Raw genomic sequence first — 18,234 nt, 5'->3', positions numbered from 1 at the left:
CATCAGCCAAAGCCCTTCGCGATGCCGTTAACATCGGTTTGAACTAGGGAACTAAGTATAAGGGTTTTGGGCCACACACCCTGACCCAATTTTTCTCGGAGTACCCCCCGGGTCTAATTTGCACGATATCGCGCCTGCCAACACCCATCCCGTCACCACTGAGGACTGATGCTGATTGAAGCTAACAAAAGAATCAAAGCAAACAATTACATGGCGAAAATCGCAATCACTTCCCGTTTTAGGCTTTGTTATCTTTGTATTTTGGGTTTTATTTTAGTTATAGTTTGGTGACTTTGGTCCTTTCTAGACAAGTATCGAATTCACTCTACCTGAGATTTTCTAATTTCTACAGATTATTTGTTACCGCCTTCATTTGATTTCAAATTGTTCACGACTTTCAGTTGAAGAACTTGGCGACTTTTTTCTCTGTTTAACATCAGAAACGAGGGACGTCATCAAATTAATCCCACTACAACAGGAAGAGCTCAATTTCTTCCTCTCTCGCGGCCGGGTGATATAGATTCGCGGGGTACTATTTGATATTTGATCCGGGCAAAAGAACTAAAACCACAATGAAAGTACAATGTGCTGCTGTTAAGAGCGATAAAATGATCTCACGGGAAAACCTTGAACTCAACGAGAACTAAATAAGTTTCCTAAGTTCGCCAAAATAGTTTTTCTAACTCAGGCGTAAATTTAAATCTGCCACGTACAAGAACGGAAATACGTACAGTCTTGTTGCTTTGGAATGTCAGAGTCAACAATCTTTAATCTTGAGAGTATTTGGGTTTCACTCACTCAAAAAACCCATCTGAGCAGAGCTATTTTAAACCAACAACACGCCAGATTGTTACGTTCGTAACTTAACTCTACAGCTAATATTTTCGATACCTTTTCAAGTGATACTAAACATTTCATCCCGAATTCCCACGCAGTATCAAACCAAGAGCGACGCGATCATCAAACAAAAACACCATTACGACACGAAATTCCGCCTCTTCCGAGCGTAAACGACACAAATGTCCACTCTATGGCAGCCCGTGAGGCAGTCGCGTTTACCGTAATAAACATCTTGTTGATTTCGTTCTTATCTGTAAACTTGAGGGCGTTATTGACGCCAATCAAACAGCTCTCCGACATCATTGTTGACCCGAAGGAGTTTCGTGTTGCGGAATTCCGCCGAAACGATTGGCCAAGTACTGTTTGAATGCTCTTTGTATTAGCCAAACCAGTAAGATGATACAAACATCTGTCAAATACTGCGAAGAAAACCCGATTTCTCTATGACGACGGTCTCCTGTGGTTGAGGAAAAGTGATACTCGTGTTTCCAAATCAAAGGGAATGCATTTAGGGAATTTATATTCCGTCTTGATTTTTCGTGACCCTTAAAATTTTGCCGCGCGCAAAGAGCGGTCACTGTTCCGATTTCACTGTCTCTGCTAAAAGAATCACAAAATTATTTTTTCAGTGCGATCTCCGCTCCACACTGTGTTGTTATTCATTTGCCCGCCAAGTATTCATAACAGCAGTCTGTATTTCGAGGTGAGTGCTGGCGCTGTTTCGTTGCTGTGGCCGTTTAGTTAGATTTCGCTCCCACTCTTATTAAACATGTAAGTAGGAACTTTATGAACACCAACACCATCCTCTGTGTATGTATGTTTCAGGATGTTTGAACTCTACAATCGACAATTACTATGTAGGACTTGATTGGATGTGGTTGTACAACTGCCAAGGTTGTGGAGAGCTGTGGTACAGTGTATTCACGCAAGAAACCCATTGAAACACTTGGGGATAATACGAACTGGATTTCATGCGTTTTGCTACGTGATAAAAAGTTCATCTTTGGGCAGATTGCCGTGATCCGCATCGTGACCCATTCTATAGCAGGACATACAGCGGAAACGCAACTACCACAGTCGCGTCCTAAACAAAACCCGATTAAATCGACCAAGGTCAAAGAACTTTTTGTGTTGTAAAAGCAGCGTATCTTCAGGAAGCTGTTTGGACTGTTAGTGAAGAGGCATGGATGAGTCCAAACCGGAGATAAATTCCGTGAATCGCGCTCATGATCGGGAAACCCAAACAAACTTTGATGTGAGCCACAGGGAGCCATCGAATAATAGGACGGCTTCTTTAGAGAGCAGACGGCCACATGGTTATGCATACAGCCATAGACATGGACCATCATGGGGTACAAACCACTCCTATCGTTCATCACCATATCCTGAATACTACCCTTATGAACTTCACTACCCACCTCCTCACATTCCACCACCTTCCATGCCAGCCCAGCATCACACCAACCACTATTATCCTGGTCGGACACCACATTGGCATAATCCTCAAAGCCCTGTTCTACCACCACATTTATCCCCAGTATCTCATTCCCATTCTCCATACCCTCACTATCAATATCACCACCCGGACGGATTTTATTCACGTCCACCACCAATACCTGGAGTGGTCCCTCCAATGCCCATTTCTCGCGAGAGAAGGCACACAGACTCAGAAATTGCCCGTCCCAAAGCAGAATGGCCACCTGGATATCAGCCCTTTGTTAAACCTCTCATACCATCAAACTACTTGGCATCTCTGCACAGAAATGCAGGATCTGATTATGGAGAACCACCATCAACCGCAACATCACTGAGGTCAACAGTTATAGATCTTCCACATTCCAACTTTCCAAGCCCAAGACTGTCAGCAAGAATGAGTCGAAAGCGTGCGCTTTCTAATACCCCATCATCTGTTGAGTCGATTGACTTGAACGCACTGATAAGGGGTTCACCAGATTCCTTGTCAGGGTACCTTGGACCAACCAGAGTGTCTTCAGCAGGGTCCTTTGGACATTTGAGCCCCATTGGATTTTGCACCTCTCCTGGTTCACGCCAGGCATCTCGCTATCCCACTGTCAGAAATGTGTTCATTACCCCTCCGCCCATTGCCCCTCCCCGATTACCAACACCAGCTTCCATGAGAGATGCAGTTCCAAGTTCGACGACTGGTGCTGATGGGACAAAGGAAGAAGCACCAGAGAGCATGAGTTGTGCTGAATCGCCTAAAGTGTCAAGCATTAAAGAGTCAGAAACTGCCAACTGCAAAGAGGAAAGAATGGACATTTGCCCCCTTGACTCCACAACCTCACCTGGAACTTCAGAAATAAAGGTAGCATGTTTTGTTTTGCATTTAGATCACTGTCAAATTAATAGTATACCTGGAATAATAATGCATCAACATACTGTGCAATGATATTAATTTGAACTCTATACAGTCAGAACCTGTTCCCTCTCCCTACAGAAAACCCAACTACTATCATGCATAATTATAATCACACAATGAGGATGGTGATCTGCAAGCCTATATCTTTGAAAAGTATGGATAGACATCTATACTGCAAATACTATAGGCAAGGGAATTCTGTGTGGGAACAATATTGTATTATTTCCAGGCAGAAGAGAGTGGGTCAAGCTGAAAATTCACTGTTACACCAACCTTCTTGTGTTATAAAGAATAATTCTAGAGTTATTTACCATGTCTTATTCACTATTTACTTTTTTCCTATTTGCTCTACTTGATTAGCCAATATTATTTTTTCTTTCCATTTTACTGGTAACTTATGTCAACCTAGCAGGTGAAAAAGATGACATAACTTTGCCAGTGTTAATTGCCATTTAATTTGGTTTTGAATACTTCCCTATATTGAAGCTGTATTGATTTATATGAATAACATGTGTTGGTTGTTTTGCACTGAAAAAAACCCTTGAAAATTTATACTATAGATACTCCTTTTAGAATTTTAAACAATAGAATTACAATGGTCTGTTTATTTAAGTGGATTGTACTGGGATTTTTAGGCAGGTTAGTAATAATTGTTGTAGAATTTGAAAAATGTTCTGCCCTATGGGTGTGGGAAAGAGATTGAAAAGGAATCAGCATGGTTCTTAAGTACTTGAAGTGTTTTAAACCCTGGTTTGAAAGATATGTACTTACAAGTACAGAACAGAAACCTTTCATTTATTACTAAAAGATTTTTGAAATTTTTATCCTTCTCCAAGCCAGACATAAGTAAACATTTTGTATAGTCATTCACAGTCATTTATATAGCATTAAAAGATTGATGACATTGTTAGAATACTTGTGGTTATATGTGAACCACTTCTTGAAGTATTTTTGGCTGGACTTCAATCACCTTGGCATATCCTACTGTGCTAACCAGACTGTAAATCACATGCAATGGGAATAAGCTTATTATAAATAATATTCATATCTAGTGTTTAATGATCCTTTTGAGGTCTCTAGTTCTGAGCTCCAAAAAGCCGTAGCACAGTATATGGCTGTTTACATATCACTTTTGAAATAAGGTTTACATATCTGTTCCAATCTAATGGATTAATAGAGCCATGGCTCTTCATGATCAGTGTAAAAACATAATTCTTTAGATGGGGTGGTCTGTTTGATGATGTTTTACAAAATGATACACAATAATGATGTCAGTCACTCTTTTTAGCCTCATAAAGCAAACAAACAGCTTTTGCAATCCCTAAGAAAAAAAAAAGAAGAGAAAAATTGCCATATGTCTTTTCACAATGGATTAATTACTGATAATCTATCACAATACGAAGCAAAACAAAATGGAAAGTTCATGTCATCAATTGCTTTTTCCAACACAGGCCACTGGACTGAATAGAGTGCAGTGTTACATCACACCCTCTACTAGCTGTCAATTCTGGCTTTCCGAGGGGTAGTGATTACTTCTCAATCTGTATGATAGCTTTTCAATACATACAAGTAGGGGAAAAGAAATATGTGCAAGAAGTCAGGTGTTGCTTTAAGTTTCTGTAGTTGATCTGCAAGGGGAAACGCAGTGTTATGTCTACACTGTTATCCCTCTCTCAGCTGGCAAATAACATTGATAACCTTTAACTGATCGGATTAACTAGCCTGTCTATTGTTCGTAGGTGATTAATATGTGCTGTTAGGCAATGAAAAGAAGATTAGATGGAAGATTTACTTTTTTAATGTGGGTTTGCCAATTTTGAAAGTTTTGAAAGATAATAAAATATTAACATTACTGTTACACATAATCTTGAGTCAAATGTAAAACTTCACTCCACAATGATGATGTCCACCCACTGGCAGAAAATTGAAAACAGAAAGATAAAAAAGCCTTTCTGCAGGGATTAGGACAAATTAATAAACATAAAACATACCTGAAGTCTGCAGTTCCATTCATCAATTATTGTTTGTAATAACTGAAATTTATGACTCATGCAGAAAATTTAGTTTCTGTGTTTATTGATATTTTACCTTAATTTTGTTTACAGGCCTGACCTGTGGCAGTATTTTCTTTAGATAACTGACAATATTAGCCTCTTATTTATTAAATCCTTTGGGTGGGAGAATTATCATGTATATAACAAGGTATAAGTTTACAAGAGATAGCATCTTTAACAAAACCACATTGTGAAATGTTAATAGCTAGTGCATTCAAATACACTTGCACTCTGCAAAGAAAGAGTACAAATATCAAAAATATTGTGAGTCACTGTAAACTGAGATGTTGACTGGATTAACCATGGCTCACCTGACAGGCATGTGTAAATTAGCCTTTCACAGTCTGTAAATATCAATGGTCAGCCTTTGCATTGTCTCATTATTGTCACCAGCTGAACCTTTGACTAAACCAAGACAATCATTGTCCTGAAAGGAGGCTGATGAAGGGTCTAGAGTTTACCCAAACCAGGAAACTAATCACGTTTATCAAAAAAAATGTTCCCTCCATCTACAGCAGGAAGGTTCAGATAATGAAGGTGAGGAGAATCAAGCTGAGCAAGATCAAGAGCATGATATGACATGTCACTGGAAAGAATGTCAAATGCAGTGTGAATCACAAGATGATCTTGTCAAGCATGTCAACAGTGATCACATCAAAAAAGATCGCAAGGACTTCACTTGTTACTGGGATGGCTGCACTAGAGAGAAGAAGCCCTTTAAGGCTCAATATATGTTGGTTGTACACATGCGCCGTCATACTGGAGAGAAGCCCCATAAATGTACTGTAAGTCAAAATGTCCAGCACGTCATTTTTTTTTTTTTTTTGTGAGTCATACTCTGCAACTGTCATACTTCCAGTTAGTTCAAAACTAACTTATCATCAGTGAGATAACCTAATTCCCCAGGTCAAAAATCAATTTCTAGTAATGATTGCCATAATTGCCTTTTTAATGCTACTATTGAGAATAAGTTGTCACAAGTCAATCTAGTCCCCCCAGTTAACCTTATTTACTTTCCTCTTGTTACCTGTCTGCCTCACAATGTTTTGGAAATATTGAAGGTTGCATGATCTGCTGTAACAAGGCTTACCCTTTAAAAAGTACTGCAGCAGACAAGGAGCAGAATCTCTGCAGTCATTGTCTTCATCTTGTGTTTCTTTTGTCTAGTATGATGGATGTACCAAGGCTTACTCCAGACTTGAGAACCTCAAGACCCATCTCAGGTCACATACTGGAGAGCGACCATATGTATGCGAGGTGGAAGGGTGTAATAAAGCCTTCTCTAATGCATCAGACAGAGCAAAACACCAAAACAGGACACACTCCTCAGTGGTAAGTAGAGTTTAAGGGAAAGGTATGGTTATGTCAGTGTTAGAGTTTTAGTGGGCCAGACCGAGAGAACTGCTGATTTCCTCCAGCTTCTTTAGCATGAAGGTGTGCGTTCTGCTGAATGGGATGCTAGTCTATTGCAGGGTCAATCACAGGAGTTAAATTCTCCAGTACCCATTTATAATTATGTACCTGGGTGGTATGGAGAGAGCCACTATGAGAGTAAAGTGTCTTGCTGTTAAGAACACAGTACAATAACCCTAGTGAGTACTTGAACCTGTCCTAGTGCACTGACTATTGGGCCACAATTCCCCTCCCCCCCCCCCCCCAGTTTTGGGAATATCTCAAGTGGTTACTTGAATGGGGTTGTAGGAGCATTGGATTGCAGATTGAACAGCACTGGGACTACTGGGTACTGGCTAACATTTTGAACAACCTGACAGTCATTGCAGGAAATGGGTGGTAACCTTGCAATGACTAGTATTCAGAGGCAGATCAAGACCTTGAGCTAAGGCATTGGGGGGGGGGGGGGGTGGGGGTGTTGTGCTTGCCCTGCCGGCTTTTCTTCCCTCTGTCATTTTTTTCTTTTTTTACCCAAAATAAGGAGGGGGTCCCTGGCCCCCTCTGAGCCCATCCCCTAGATCCACTACTGGTATCCCATCCATACTGTAGAAACTTGGATATAGGCTCTAAAGGTGTCGACTGCTTTGTACTGAGTGCAGACTATATGATGTACAATGTTGATACCGTATATGTACGTGTTTATAGATTTGCAGTACTGTAGATATCCTAATTATATAATTATATACATGGCCTCAAAACTTGTTAATTCCACTTCGCTTGTACAAGCTTAGTACAAATTCTAAAATTCTAACTTATAGCGATCACCTAGGCATGGCACTTTAAGGAAATAAAGGTACATTTGGCTCAACCAGTCGTCCTTTCCTTTCAGAAACCTTATGTCTGTAAAGTGCCTGGCTGCCCAAAAAGGTATACAGATCCTAGCTCACTGAGAAAGCACACCAAAACAGTTCATGGGGAACAAGGAATCAAGAGGGTAAGTTAGGAATACATAGCTGTCAGTACCTTTTACAAGGGCTTTTAGGAATGATACAATTTTCCCCAGTCAGTCAAACTGTAGACATCCTGTTTTGCATTTCCAAATGCCTAATTATCTTCAGAGTTTTGGTGTCCTGCGAGAACTTATCAGCCTTGTTAACTGTACTATTAGTAAAGTCACCATTATAAAACTTAGCAATTATAAAAAAACCTACAACAGAATGTCTTCACAACTTCCTTTCCAGTAAGAATAAGCCTTACATAAAAAGCCTGTTAAAGCTCACTCACCCAGGCCTTATGTACTTACAAGAGTTTATTGTATCACTAAAAAAGAAAGCTTTTAAGCACCTATAGTACAGGCCAAAGGGATTGCAGCATTACAGTGTGTGTACTACATGCATATTATGCACAGTGACCATGCACTTAACATGCAGCAAACACGCAAATTAATACACAGCAATGCGTGTAACTGATTAAATGAACTAGTGGACTTGATATTGCATGTAAAATGTGCAGTCACTTAACTGGAAATTATTAAGTGTGTGTAATGAAAACAATTCATTTACCATACTGGACTTCATTGCGACACCTTCATTGCCTTCTTGCTTTCTGTCATTAAACATATTCCAATAGGATCGACTAAGTTTTCTTGAACCGGCTTACAGGTTTAAGGTAACAAGTTAGTACTGGCTTTTTGTTTTGCAAAAATACATGCAAATGTGTGTATGAATAAAAAAGGATTTCCTCTTCCAATTTAAGTACACCCAAGTATTAGACGCATGAAATTACACAAATGCGTGTAATTACAAGCATAGTAACTATTTCACACATGTAATTACACGCACCTTACACACATTTTATGCATATACTTCACGCATTTTACACACATTTTAATTGCCTGAAGGTGCTGCAATCCCTTTGGCCTGTATTTTACTGCTACATTTCTCTTTTTGAAAACTCACTTCAGAGCAGTTTACCAAATTGATTTAAATTATTAAATTAATTCACTCTTATTACCTCAATATAAAGAGTAATGTACCATTTTGTTTATAACAGCTGAAAGCAGAAGGAGGCAGAGAGAAACCGCCATCAAACCCAGATAAAAACGAAAGCGCAGCTCCTGAGAAAGGCCAAGGAAACCAAATGTCTTCCAGTACCTCACAAGCTGCAGAGCCAGCAGGCAACCATGTTGCAGAACCTTTATCACCAGGAATGGAGGGATCAAGCAGTGCTAGCAGTGTGGTCCAAGGTGGAAGTTGTTCTCAAACATTTGTAGGTAGCAGTTTTGAGGGCGATGCAGTTTCTTCAAGCTGTGACAGGACCCCAGGTGTGCTTAATATTCCATCCAGCCAAGACAGTCCAAGAAGTGTGGGACAGTCCACATTGGGCATATCTCCAAGGAGTCCCCAATTTGTAAGCCATCTTCCAGATATTTTGGAAGGAGACTGGGAGCCTGCAGAAAATGGTGCTGTGACGGTAGCACAATCTGTTGAAGCCAGACCTCAATCCCAGAGCTTCAACCTTCCAAAGATTGATGTCCACAAGAGAGATGTAGAAGATTGGGTGAATGATGTTTCCAGGCGAATGAGCCAAACATCACGCAGATCAAGTGAAGGCAGCCATTTATCTGTGGACCTTGCTGGTAACGCAAGTAGAAGATCCAGCCAAGAAAGTGGTTGGTCTTCTTATGGAAGTCGTCGATCCAGTCAGGCTAGCCCCTTTCCAACCACAAATATTCAACCTCAAGAGGTTATACCCCATTTCCCCAATGGCTACAGTGTTCCTCCAATACCAAAAGGGATGACCCCTCCACATCGTAGACCACATTTACACCCACTTGATGGAAATGATGATACTCTCCGTCGTACCAGTGAGACAAGCACTTGCAGCAACCAGAGTGCACCTCACAACAGATTGAGCCGTAATAGCAGTGGTTATGGAAGTCAGTCAAACTTGGCAGTCATACGAAGCCCCATGTTCCACAAGATCCCACCTTCATCACACTTGCTACCTCAGAGAATTACCAGTACATGTGCCGATGCCACTAACAGAAGGAAAAGTGACACAGTAATTTGTGAGGCAGATAGTTCTGGAAACTACCTTCCAAAAAATGGCAAGGGTGAGCAGCGTCGTAGTAGTGAACCCATCAGACAAGCAAGAGTACCTGTTGCTAGGCTTGAGCCCCAAGGTGTGCCAGTTAATAGACAAGCAACATCTATGGCAAATGTGAATGAAACAGAACTGATTTGTGGTGAGTTAGATCCAAAAGAGTTTGATGCATACTTAAATCCACAAGAGGAAAAGAATCTCGAGTCAACTCCCCGTATGCACCCTCCACCTGGGAGTCAAGACATGAGGCAAACACAAAGATTGTGTCACTATCCATATCCTGAGGAAGAGCAGACAGCTCAGCAGTCGCAGCATGAACAGCAACCTAGTTTACAGACTGTGCATCACCGACCTCAATCACTCTTCCCATCACCACCCAACCCTACAATCCAACAAGATCCACAGTCTTGTGACTTGAGAAAGCCTCAAGAAGGGAACTGGCCTCCACCAAGGTACAGAACTGGTCAGCAATTTAGTACAACTGAAGTCTATAATGGTTTCTACCCACCATCAGAAAATGTAACTTACGATACTGCAATGCAGACCTCTAGCCAGAGGAGCCAGTTTGACATGGGAAATTATGAGGATCTGATGGTGTCAGGTATTGGTTCACTATCCACTGAAAATGGTGGTGTATCAGACTTTGTTGGGAATGGCAACATGGTTGTTAACGACATGAACACTCTGTTGAATTCTCTTCGTGAAGAAGAAAGATACCTTGAGATGTGTCAAAATTCAAGAGGTCAAGCAGCTGGAAGTGCTATGTCCATCTTTTAAATCCAGTCTTCTGGTTTTTCAGTCGATGACCTATACTCAGCTAGAAACAAATTTATGTAGAGGTGGGTAGGTAGAGTAGAATGATTTGCCAATCTACCAAAACAATTACCAGAATCATCTGGTGCATCTTCTCATGAATTGGAGTGTAACTTAACTAGGGGCACACATTATCAAAGACTTTGGGCAAGCAGTACATGTTGGTATGCTACTATTGAATAATAATTACAGGAGCAATGTCACAATTAATTTTATACAATTGTTTCCCTGACATATCTATGTCAATGAAGATGATTGTGACAGTTTATGAACGACAAACAATCTGTGCTCATTGTTTCAGAATAACTCTTTTTGCTGAATTCTAGTGCAGAGTCCTTCAAATCATCCAGCCAGCATGACACTATCATCATGGTCCAATTAATATTGATTAATTTTTTTAGCAATATCACATAATTATTAATTACAGGATTGTAATATTGTAGTGAAATTAGTACACCGCATGAGGGTGCCATCCACTTGGGAGCCTCTAAGAAGGAGAGAGAATAATGATAATGATAATAATGAGGACATGAGAATAACAATAATGACAATGATAAGAATGAGAATCAAGAATGCTTTATTAATGTAGATGACTTTGGATATACAGTTGAACTTCACTATCTCAGACTTGGATATCTCGAATTATCCCCTAAAATTCAAATCATTCTCTCTTAACTTGCATATACCTTTTCAGTAATTTATTATTGGCTGTCCCAAACCACCCGCCATCTTAAACTGTTTTTTCCTTAGGGAGTTTGAGATTTGGGGGTTCAACTGCACAACTTAATCAGGCATGGTAATCATAACTGGGAAAAAAAATCACTTTTTTATCAAAAATAACAATTTACCATGAAAAAATTACTCCTGACCATTTTTGTTTTGGTTACCGCTAAATAAATCTTGCAGTTAATATAGAATAATATTTTGTTTTTCAAAGAACACATTTGAAATCACCCAGAGTCAATCACAGGCTAGCACTAGCTACCAAAACAGGTAACAAAACTTGTTTTTGACGTAAGGTAATTCAACTGCCTTGAAAGACTTGTTATCAACAGCAAATAAACCTTCAGGTAGAGCAAGTATGCCTGTGCTGCCGGTGTTAAATATTTACCACAATTTTATCAGCATGCAAATGTAAAGAAGTCCCGAAGATGCCACTGAACAATTCGTATTAGATATTTTATAGTGTATAACAGACATGCAAGAAGAACATGTTACTATGGCTTTTAGTAATACGTTAATGCTGCTCTAGCTATCAACCTTACCTTACCTAACCGTTTTGTGTTTTACTGCTGCCAGTCATGTTAACAGAGCACTCAGGAAGCAAAAATTTACTTCAACCAGTTCAAATGGTCACATCTGCAGGTTTTGATTGGTAAATTTCAATACATGTTGTTTCCTTTTTTTCAAAGTTCACCGGTTGCCATCAAAATCATGATTGGCAGCAGCCAAAAACACAATCATTAATTAGGTTTTGTACTTTAGAGTTTGTGTGAAAGGCGCAATAGTATGCATTGCGGTATGTATTATTTTATTTTTATACATGTAAAACACAATGTTTTGTTTCCCACTTTTTTCAGTGTGTTAATTTGTGCAATACCGTATCCTCTTTCCCCCAGCCCTAGCTCTCAATAAAATTCCAATATGCCTTTCTTACCCTTGGGTGGGGTTCAGTGGCCTTTTTCTTTTCTTTCTCCCAAACTGTCTGGAGTTGGATCCTTTGGGTGTTGCATGTTCTTTTGCATGCAACAATCTGTGGCACAATGTGTCATGAAAAAATATGCCACATGTAGTCTTCAGCCGAATGAAGGCTCAAACTTGACTTGCTACTCAGTCATGGATGAATTTACTGGCTAGATCATCAATAAATACAGATAATATTTTTTATGTAAATGAAAGAAAATATGAGAACAAAAAAAGAACATTGCAATCAAATAAGTTGTTAAAGGCAGCTGTGGGGCTAACAAATGCTGATGTTTCATGAAAAATACCATAACCGTATGGTCAACAAAGTATACATTCGATAAAACTTCAGGAGACATATGTAAATTTCAGTACTTTATTTGCACACTTTTTTAAGAAACCTCTCAAACCCTTCATTGTAGCCTGAATACGTTTATTAACAACAAGTTATGACTCCCTTGAGCATGCATACTTCATTAAAAACAGAGTTCACTTCATGGCTTCAAAAGATATGAATGTAAGGTTGACACTAGTGTTACAGATACATTATATTACATACTCTCACTAGAGAGATAACAACCCAGGACATTCGGGTTTTAAAGCAGTTTAGCATAGCTTGGTGGAGTCCAGAGTACTTTACTTGTCCACAGTTGTGGAAGTTTTCCATTGTCGGACAAAGTTCACTATTGCACTACTAACACCTTTACACTGTGAAAGCACAGTATGAATTACTGTCAATATGTTGTATTCTGTTCCCTCTGTGCCTGTGTGTGTGATCCAGAGATGGACAGAGAAGATCAAGTAGTAACTGGTCCACATGATAAATGACAGTCGCCTCTGATTGAGTTCTTCATGATACTTTTAGAATGACAAGTGTACCAGACCTCTTTGAACACAGTTCAGTTTTGATGGCTTAATATAGCTGTAACTTTATTAACACTGTCTATATGACCCTTAGAGCCATTTGCTACTTGTATCATTTACTCTTGACTAGCTTAGTAAAGCATAACACCATGCACAAATGCTTTCTTCAAAATTAATGACAGTTATCCAGTAAAGAATATATTAAAATATATTACTATTCAATATGATTTTATTCACACACTTGCATTAAATCTGTACCAGTTCTGCCGGGAATACACCAGAGGTTTGGTAATTCTTGATGCTTGGAGGTTTGTAATAGACTTGTCACTTATGGAACCAAGGAACGACTGTCAATTTTTCCTGCAGAAATAAAACATTTATCAGTGAATATCACTGCTAAAAAATGATGTTTCAATGTCATCTTGACATCAGAATTAAAAATGACAGCAAAGTTTTGTTTTTTGTCTACAAACACAGGTGAGGTGTGAATAGTTTCTTGGGTGAGTTAAATTATAAATGTTTGGAATAAAATTTGGCATTAATACCAAAGTCTTTGTTTGGTATTTTGCTACATTTTGTAGTTAGCAACTGTATGCTGATAACAATTTTAAGCTACAGCGCTGAAATATACATGTACACACAATACACTAGACTACGAGTAGTCCCTCTTTTACTTAGTCCATCGTGTGACGCGAAAGAAAACTACTTTCAGAGAGCGAGATAAACATTCCTGCAAGACGTCACACAAAATTATCTCAAATGTTGACAACATGTTGTGGACGCCCTAACATAAGCCAATCATATTTTTGCATTGTGAGAGCAACACAATTCAAACTCTCTGGTTTAGGTGGTAGTCCCTCCTTTCTGTGCATCTCACCCCCAGGATTTCACGCGGTCATTTTTTCCCCTCATGGTTTATTTACAGTCTCAATTAATGGCCTAAGCGAAAGAGGGACTACTCATAGTCTAGCAATACACTGACGTGTCCAAACATAGGCACGCAAGGCATGCAAGAGTTGTTTTTTTGTGAATTAGAAGCCCCTGGAGGTAGCAGCACTCAGTGGACTCCTAACAGTTATGATAAGGTTAATCTAACAAGTTTGTTTGGTTACCATATACAGTGAAAAAAAAGAATTTGTTTCACCTTAGGAACTGTGATATCAAGCTAACATTACATTTATCAAGGTTAAGTTTTAACAGTCGATCAGTGGCTTTGTTTATAAGAACTACATGGAACTGTTCCCAACCAGACAGCTAAACATCATAGAGTCTGTAATAGTAGCTAATGGTAAACGGCAGATTGGTGTTGATTTTGGATAACTTTAATGACTCATTCTACAACAAGAACCGATTTAATTATAACATCGTCACACAATAGCATGGTCTTATTCTGTTGCCAGGCATGATTGTACTTTTTCGGTTCTCTATTCCACAAAACCATGTCAAATTAATTATATTGATTTCAAAACCCATGTAAAAGAGAAGACATAATTGAAAGTAAACAGCCTGACCTAACTGAAACCAGACACATGAAAAACAGTATAAGTTCTTTTAAGATGCCATGAAATCGAAAGATTTAAGGACGTTTCCTTCTCACATTACCCTTCCAAATGCCTGAGAGCCTTTTAGGTGACAAAAAGTCAGTTACAGAAAAAGTTTTGTCACTTCATGAGAGACGTAAGTTTACCTCTTTGAATCGCACAAGGAATCTGTTTCAAAACAAACGAACCACTAATTTGTCACCTCAAACTGAAAGTCTACTCTAATTAATTTGCAGTTTAACTTGCCGCCATGAAGTCCTCAGGAATATTTAAAGAGTTTACCTGCCACAAATCTCTCTTAAAAATTCCTGTTTTAAAGAATTGCCATTACCGCAAGATATTAAAATACTAACAAAAAGAGACGTCCAAAAATTTATAGCAAGTAAAAGTTTCTGGACATGCCGCTAAATTGGCTTCTTGTTTGTTTATTCTGACTGTGTGAACAAGAGTCACTGATTCATCAATTTTAATTGTAACCACTCATACGTGAAAAACAGAAGTGTCAAGTTACCGTTTGAGACTAACAAATAAAAATATCTTGTTACATTCACCTGCAACAAAAACTACTTCAACCTCAAGGTAACGTTTTCACTTGTTTCAGTGATTTCTATTCGTATTTCCACAGTAGAAATCCATATTTGAAAACACCTTTTCTCAACAAAATTATATGTTGCATCATAGTTTCAATTCCCCTGATCGTAATCTTGCGTGAAACAACATGAATTGATACTAGTTTCTCCAACATCTTGCCCAGGCGTGTTTAGCTAACGTCAACAAGTATCGGCTCATCCAAACTTAAACAAGTTGCAATTAGATTGGTTGTTCACAGAAGCTTCAATCTGTTTGGTCTGAGACATATACATCAGTCCACCCAAAAACCAAAAACTATTCAATACAAACACCTGACATGCCAACTATAAGGTATTTTTACAACAAAAAAAAACAAAACAAAACAAAATAACTCAATGATTAGCACAGTTGGTATGACAGTTTGACCTTACATCACACATTTACATGAGCATGTAACTTACCTGTGAAGACTGATGGCTGGTTTCGAAGCCAAGGAGTGTTTCTTCGAAAACCAAATGAACCATTGAATCCATTGAGAGGATGGATGTTCTCCATGAACAAGCCATGACCACCAACCTGACTTGTGGAATGTCCTAAAATGGGAAAAAAATAAAAATGCAATAATATACTGGTAATAACCTGACTGTGTGGTGAAAAAATACAAGACAAAAATTTGGGTGTTTGTCAGACCCCTCAACCCCTCAGACAGAATTTCCAAGGGGGTGGCGGGGGGGGGGGGGGGCACGGGTTGAGGGTATGGATATTTTCTGGAACTGTGAATTTGTAAATTTGGAAGACAGTGATTTATATTAAATTGATTGCTTTCCAAGTCACTAACCTGCACCTGCACTGTTGCGAAGCTTGATGTAAGTACCCATCATTCCTTTGTCGTAAAATTTGTCCATTTGCTTCCCAGTTATTGAATCGCCTGGTGGGATCTAAAAAATATTTATTTTGTTTTTGTGTGCCTACTAATGACAGTGCAATTAGCACACTGTAAAAGCTATGTTATAATTCTACAATTAAGTACTAATGTAAAGTACTTAGTGTAATAAAATATCTTTAAGGATTTACAAATACAACCTGGGGAAGATAGAGGATTTTAGAGAAGGGGTTAAAGCTATCGACCGCTGTAGGGAGATCCGGGCAGCATCCTTCCCTGGAACATTTTTCAAATTGACGTCCTCGGAAACGGTATTTCCGGCGGCATTGCGACCGAAGCCCCAGAACTCCTCTCTAGTTCCGCCCCAGACAACTACATTGTACATTTTGGTGCCTTCATGACACGATTGTCATGGCACTGTACCACTGTACCACCCCCTGAGACAGAAGAGAGCCAAGAGTATCTGACTAAAAGCACTACTAAAAGTAAACGCCGGCCGGGGAGCTCGAGATTCGAGATGGCGCGGTTACTGTATATACGCTTAAGCTATATCTAAAGGAAGAAAGGGAACTGCAATTCGAAGAAATTAACAATGATTTACTTATAGTCCTTATAGTCATGATTGGCGAAATTTTTCTCGTGTTTTCGCACATATAAGCTTACAATGTTATGAAGCGCTGCAGAGATCAGCTGATGTTTGCCTAAACATTATAAACAATCCCCGCGTACATGTGCAACACATTTCCAACAAATCAATTCAAAATTACAGTCTACCCCTTATTCGTACCTGCTCTGTCTTTTTCAGAAGTTTCTTGACGACGGGTTTCTCAAAATACCCTTTCGAATGTTTGTCGTTTTGACCATTGTACGGTGGAATGGCGGTCGCCATCTTCGGGTTTGCGCGGCCTGAGTCGTCCGAAAGAGTGCTAACTGCTACGGCATCGAGTACGAATCCTTTCTCTGCCTTAAGCTTGTCTTCTTGAGACAAAGGCGGTGGGCCATATTTAGCAAATCGTGCAAGTTTATACTGCTGTTGAGACATCTTGAAGTTTACCGCCAAAGTGATCCGTTTCTTCCTGCAAGGTAACCAAGAGAGACGATTCTGGTTGTCAAGGTAAATCACGTGACTCACTAGTACATGAATGTAAACAAGTGCAAGAAAGAATGGGAATCGAAATGAGCAATGAAAGTTTTTAGCGACTTTTTATACCACCGTTTAATTAACCTGTTTTTTTCTTTCTTTCTTTCTTGTTTACTATAATCAGGCTTGTTTGCAAAATGCTTCAGCTGCCTCAAAACTTATGAAAGCAGACGAATTTTCGGGTTCTTGATTTTTCTTCTCGATCTCTCCTTCATGCAGTTCTCTCACCTTTTCTTACGATCCATTTGCACTAAAATAAACACGAACAAGAAAAGGAAACAAAAAAGGTTGTGCTAATGCTGCTGCATTTTCGAAAGAAAATTACCCCGAGAAGTCTGCATCTGTTCCGTCTTTATCTAGATTCCCACTTTGACTAGCTGACTTGTCTCCGCCTAGAAACACGTCTATTACGTTGGGGTCCTCGCCACCAGTATCATCCGGCATTTTATTCTTAAGTCACTGTACAATGAATCCACATATGAATCCATCCAATACCCCGGTTAGATAATGGAGTGCAAATAGTTCTGTGACATCACTATGTAATTAATTCTAATGACGGCGGTCACCACTTGGCGCGTCATCTATTTCAAAGAACACCCCCCGCCCTCCTCAAAAGAACGACTACGTGAATTAGAGGTATTTGAATTGTTTCAGGACCCCAGATTTTTACCGTGTGATAGGCAATCACCCTTTCGCGAAATCGAATAAGCCTAGACTTGAGCCTTTGACTCGGGTCCGCGCAGTCGAACTGCGAAAGCCGAGCTCGGCGTGACAAGAAAAAATGTCCTCTACTAAAAACCCAAGTGTGACTGTGCGAAGAGTTTGAGGAAGCTAAGAGGAGAAGGACTTTGAGAAAGTATACACAATAAGTCAATATGGGCTGCAAGACGTAACATGTCGTTCTTGACCGTCACGGGAAGACTGCAGGCGGTTGGGCCCTAAGTTGATCCCCAGGCTCTCTCAAGCCC

The 18,234-nt window shown here is 39.5% G+C and overlaps 2 protein-coding genes across 3 annotated transcripts; one reads left to right on the top strand and one right to left on the bottom strand.

Moving 5' to 3' along the window:
- The first annotated feature begins 989 nt into the window (after window positions 1-989).
- LOC110047741 (uncharacterized) lies at window positions 990-12,154 on the top strand. 2 transcript variants are annotated; one of them, XM_089285600.1, is made up of 6 exons: window positions 990-1,543; window positions 1,666-3,166; window positions 5,793-6,059; window positions 6,442-6,606; window positions 7,556-7,660; window positions 8,719-12,154. In XM_089285600.1, the coding sequence occupies exons 2-6, from the start codon at window positions 2,024-2,026 to the stop codon at window positions 10,546-10,548; spliced, it is 3,510 nt and encodes a 1,169-aa protein (XP_089141726.1). In that variant the 5' UTR covers window positions 990-1,543; window positions 1,666-2,023; the 3' UTR covers window positions 10,549-12,154. The 2 variants fall into 2 exon arrangements, with proteins under 2 accessions (XP_089141726.1, XP_020609143.2); XM_020753484.2 differs by having other exon boundaries at window positions 5,790-6,059.
- Window positions 12,155-12,629: 475 nt separating this feature from the next.
- On the bottom strand, window positions 12,630-17,218 carry LOC110047740 (sperm microtubule associated protein 1-like). The gene is made up of 4 exons (XM_089285601.1): window positions 16,913-17,218; window positions 16,081-16,180; window positions 15,704-15,835; window positions 12,630-13,491 (listed from the first exon to the last, which is right to left on the bottom strand). The coding sequence occupies exons 1-4, from the start codon at window positions 17,165-17,167 to the stop codon at window positions 13,460-13,462; spliced, it is 519 nt and encodes a 172-aa protein (XP_089141727.1). The 5' UTR covers window positions 17,168-17,218; the 3' UTR covers window positions 12,630-13,459.
- Between the last annotated feature and the right edge of the window lie 1,016 nt (window positions 17,219-18,234).

Source organism: Orbicella faveolata, unplaced genomic scaffold, assembly GCF_042242905.1.
Source record: "Orbicella faveolata isolate gen_17 unplaced genomic scaffold, um_ofav_v1 contig_13, whole genome shotgun sequence".
NCBI classification, from domain to species: domain Eukaryota; kingdom Metazoa; phylum Cnidaria; class Anthozoa; order Scleractinia; family Merulinidae; genus Orbicella; species Orbicella faveolata.
This window is presented reverse-complemented; position numbering and strand designations above follow the sequence as displayed.

Excerpts from the sequence above, each read along its gene's own strand:
- LOC110047741 (XM_020753484.2), top strand. The coding sequence starts at position 2,024 with ATGGATGAGTCCAAACCGGAGATAAATTCCGTGAATCGCGCTCATGAT. Across the intron at positions 6,060-6,441 it reads AGAAGCCCCATAAATGTACT|TATGATGGATGTACCAAGGC; the intron begins GTAAGTCAAAAT and ends TCTTTTGTCTAG. Across the intron at positions 7,661-8,718 it reads GGGAACAAGGAATCAAGAGG|CTGAAAGCAGAAGGAGGCAG; the intron begins GTAAGTTAGGAA and ends TGTTTATAACAG.
- LOC110047740 (XM_089285601.1), bottom strand. The coding sequence starts at position 17,167 with ATGTCTCAACAGCAGTATAAACTTGCACGATTTGCTAAATATGGCCCA. Across the intron at positions 15,836-16,080 it reads TCGCAACAGTGCAGGTGCAG|GACATTCCACAAGTCAGGTT; the intron begins GTTAGTGACTTG and ends TTCCCATTTTAG. Across the intron at positions 13,492-15,703 it reads CCAGCCATCAGTCTTCACAG|GAAAAATTGACAGTCGTTCC; the intron begins GTAAGTTACATG and ends TTATTTCTGCAG.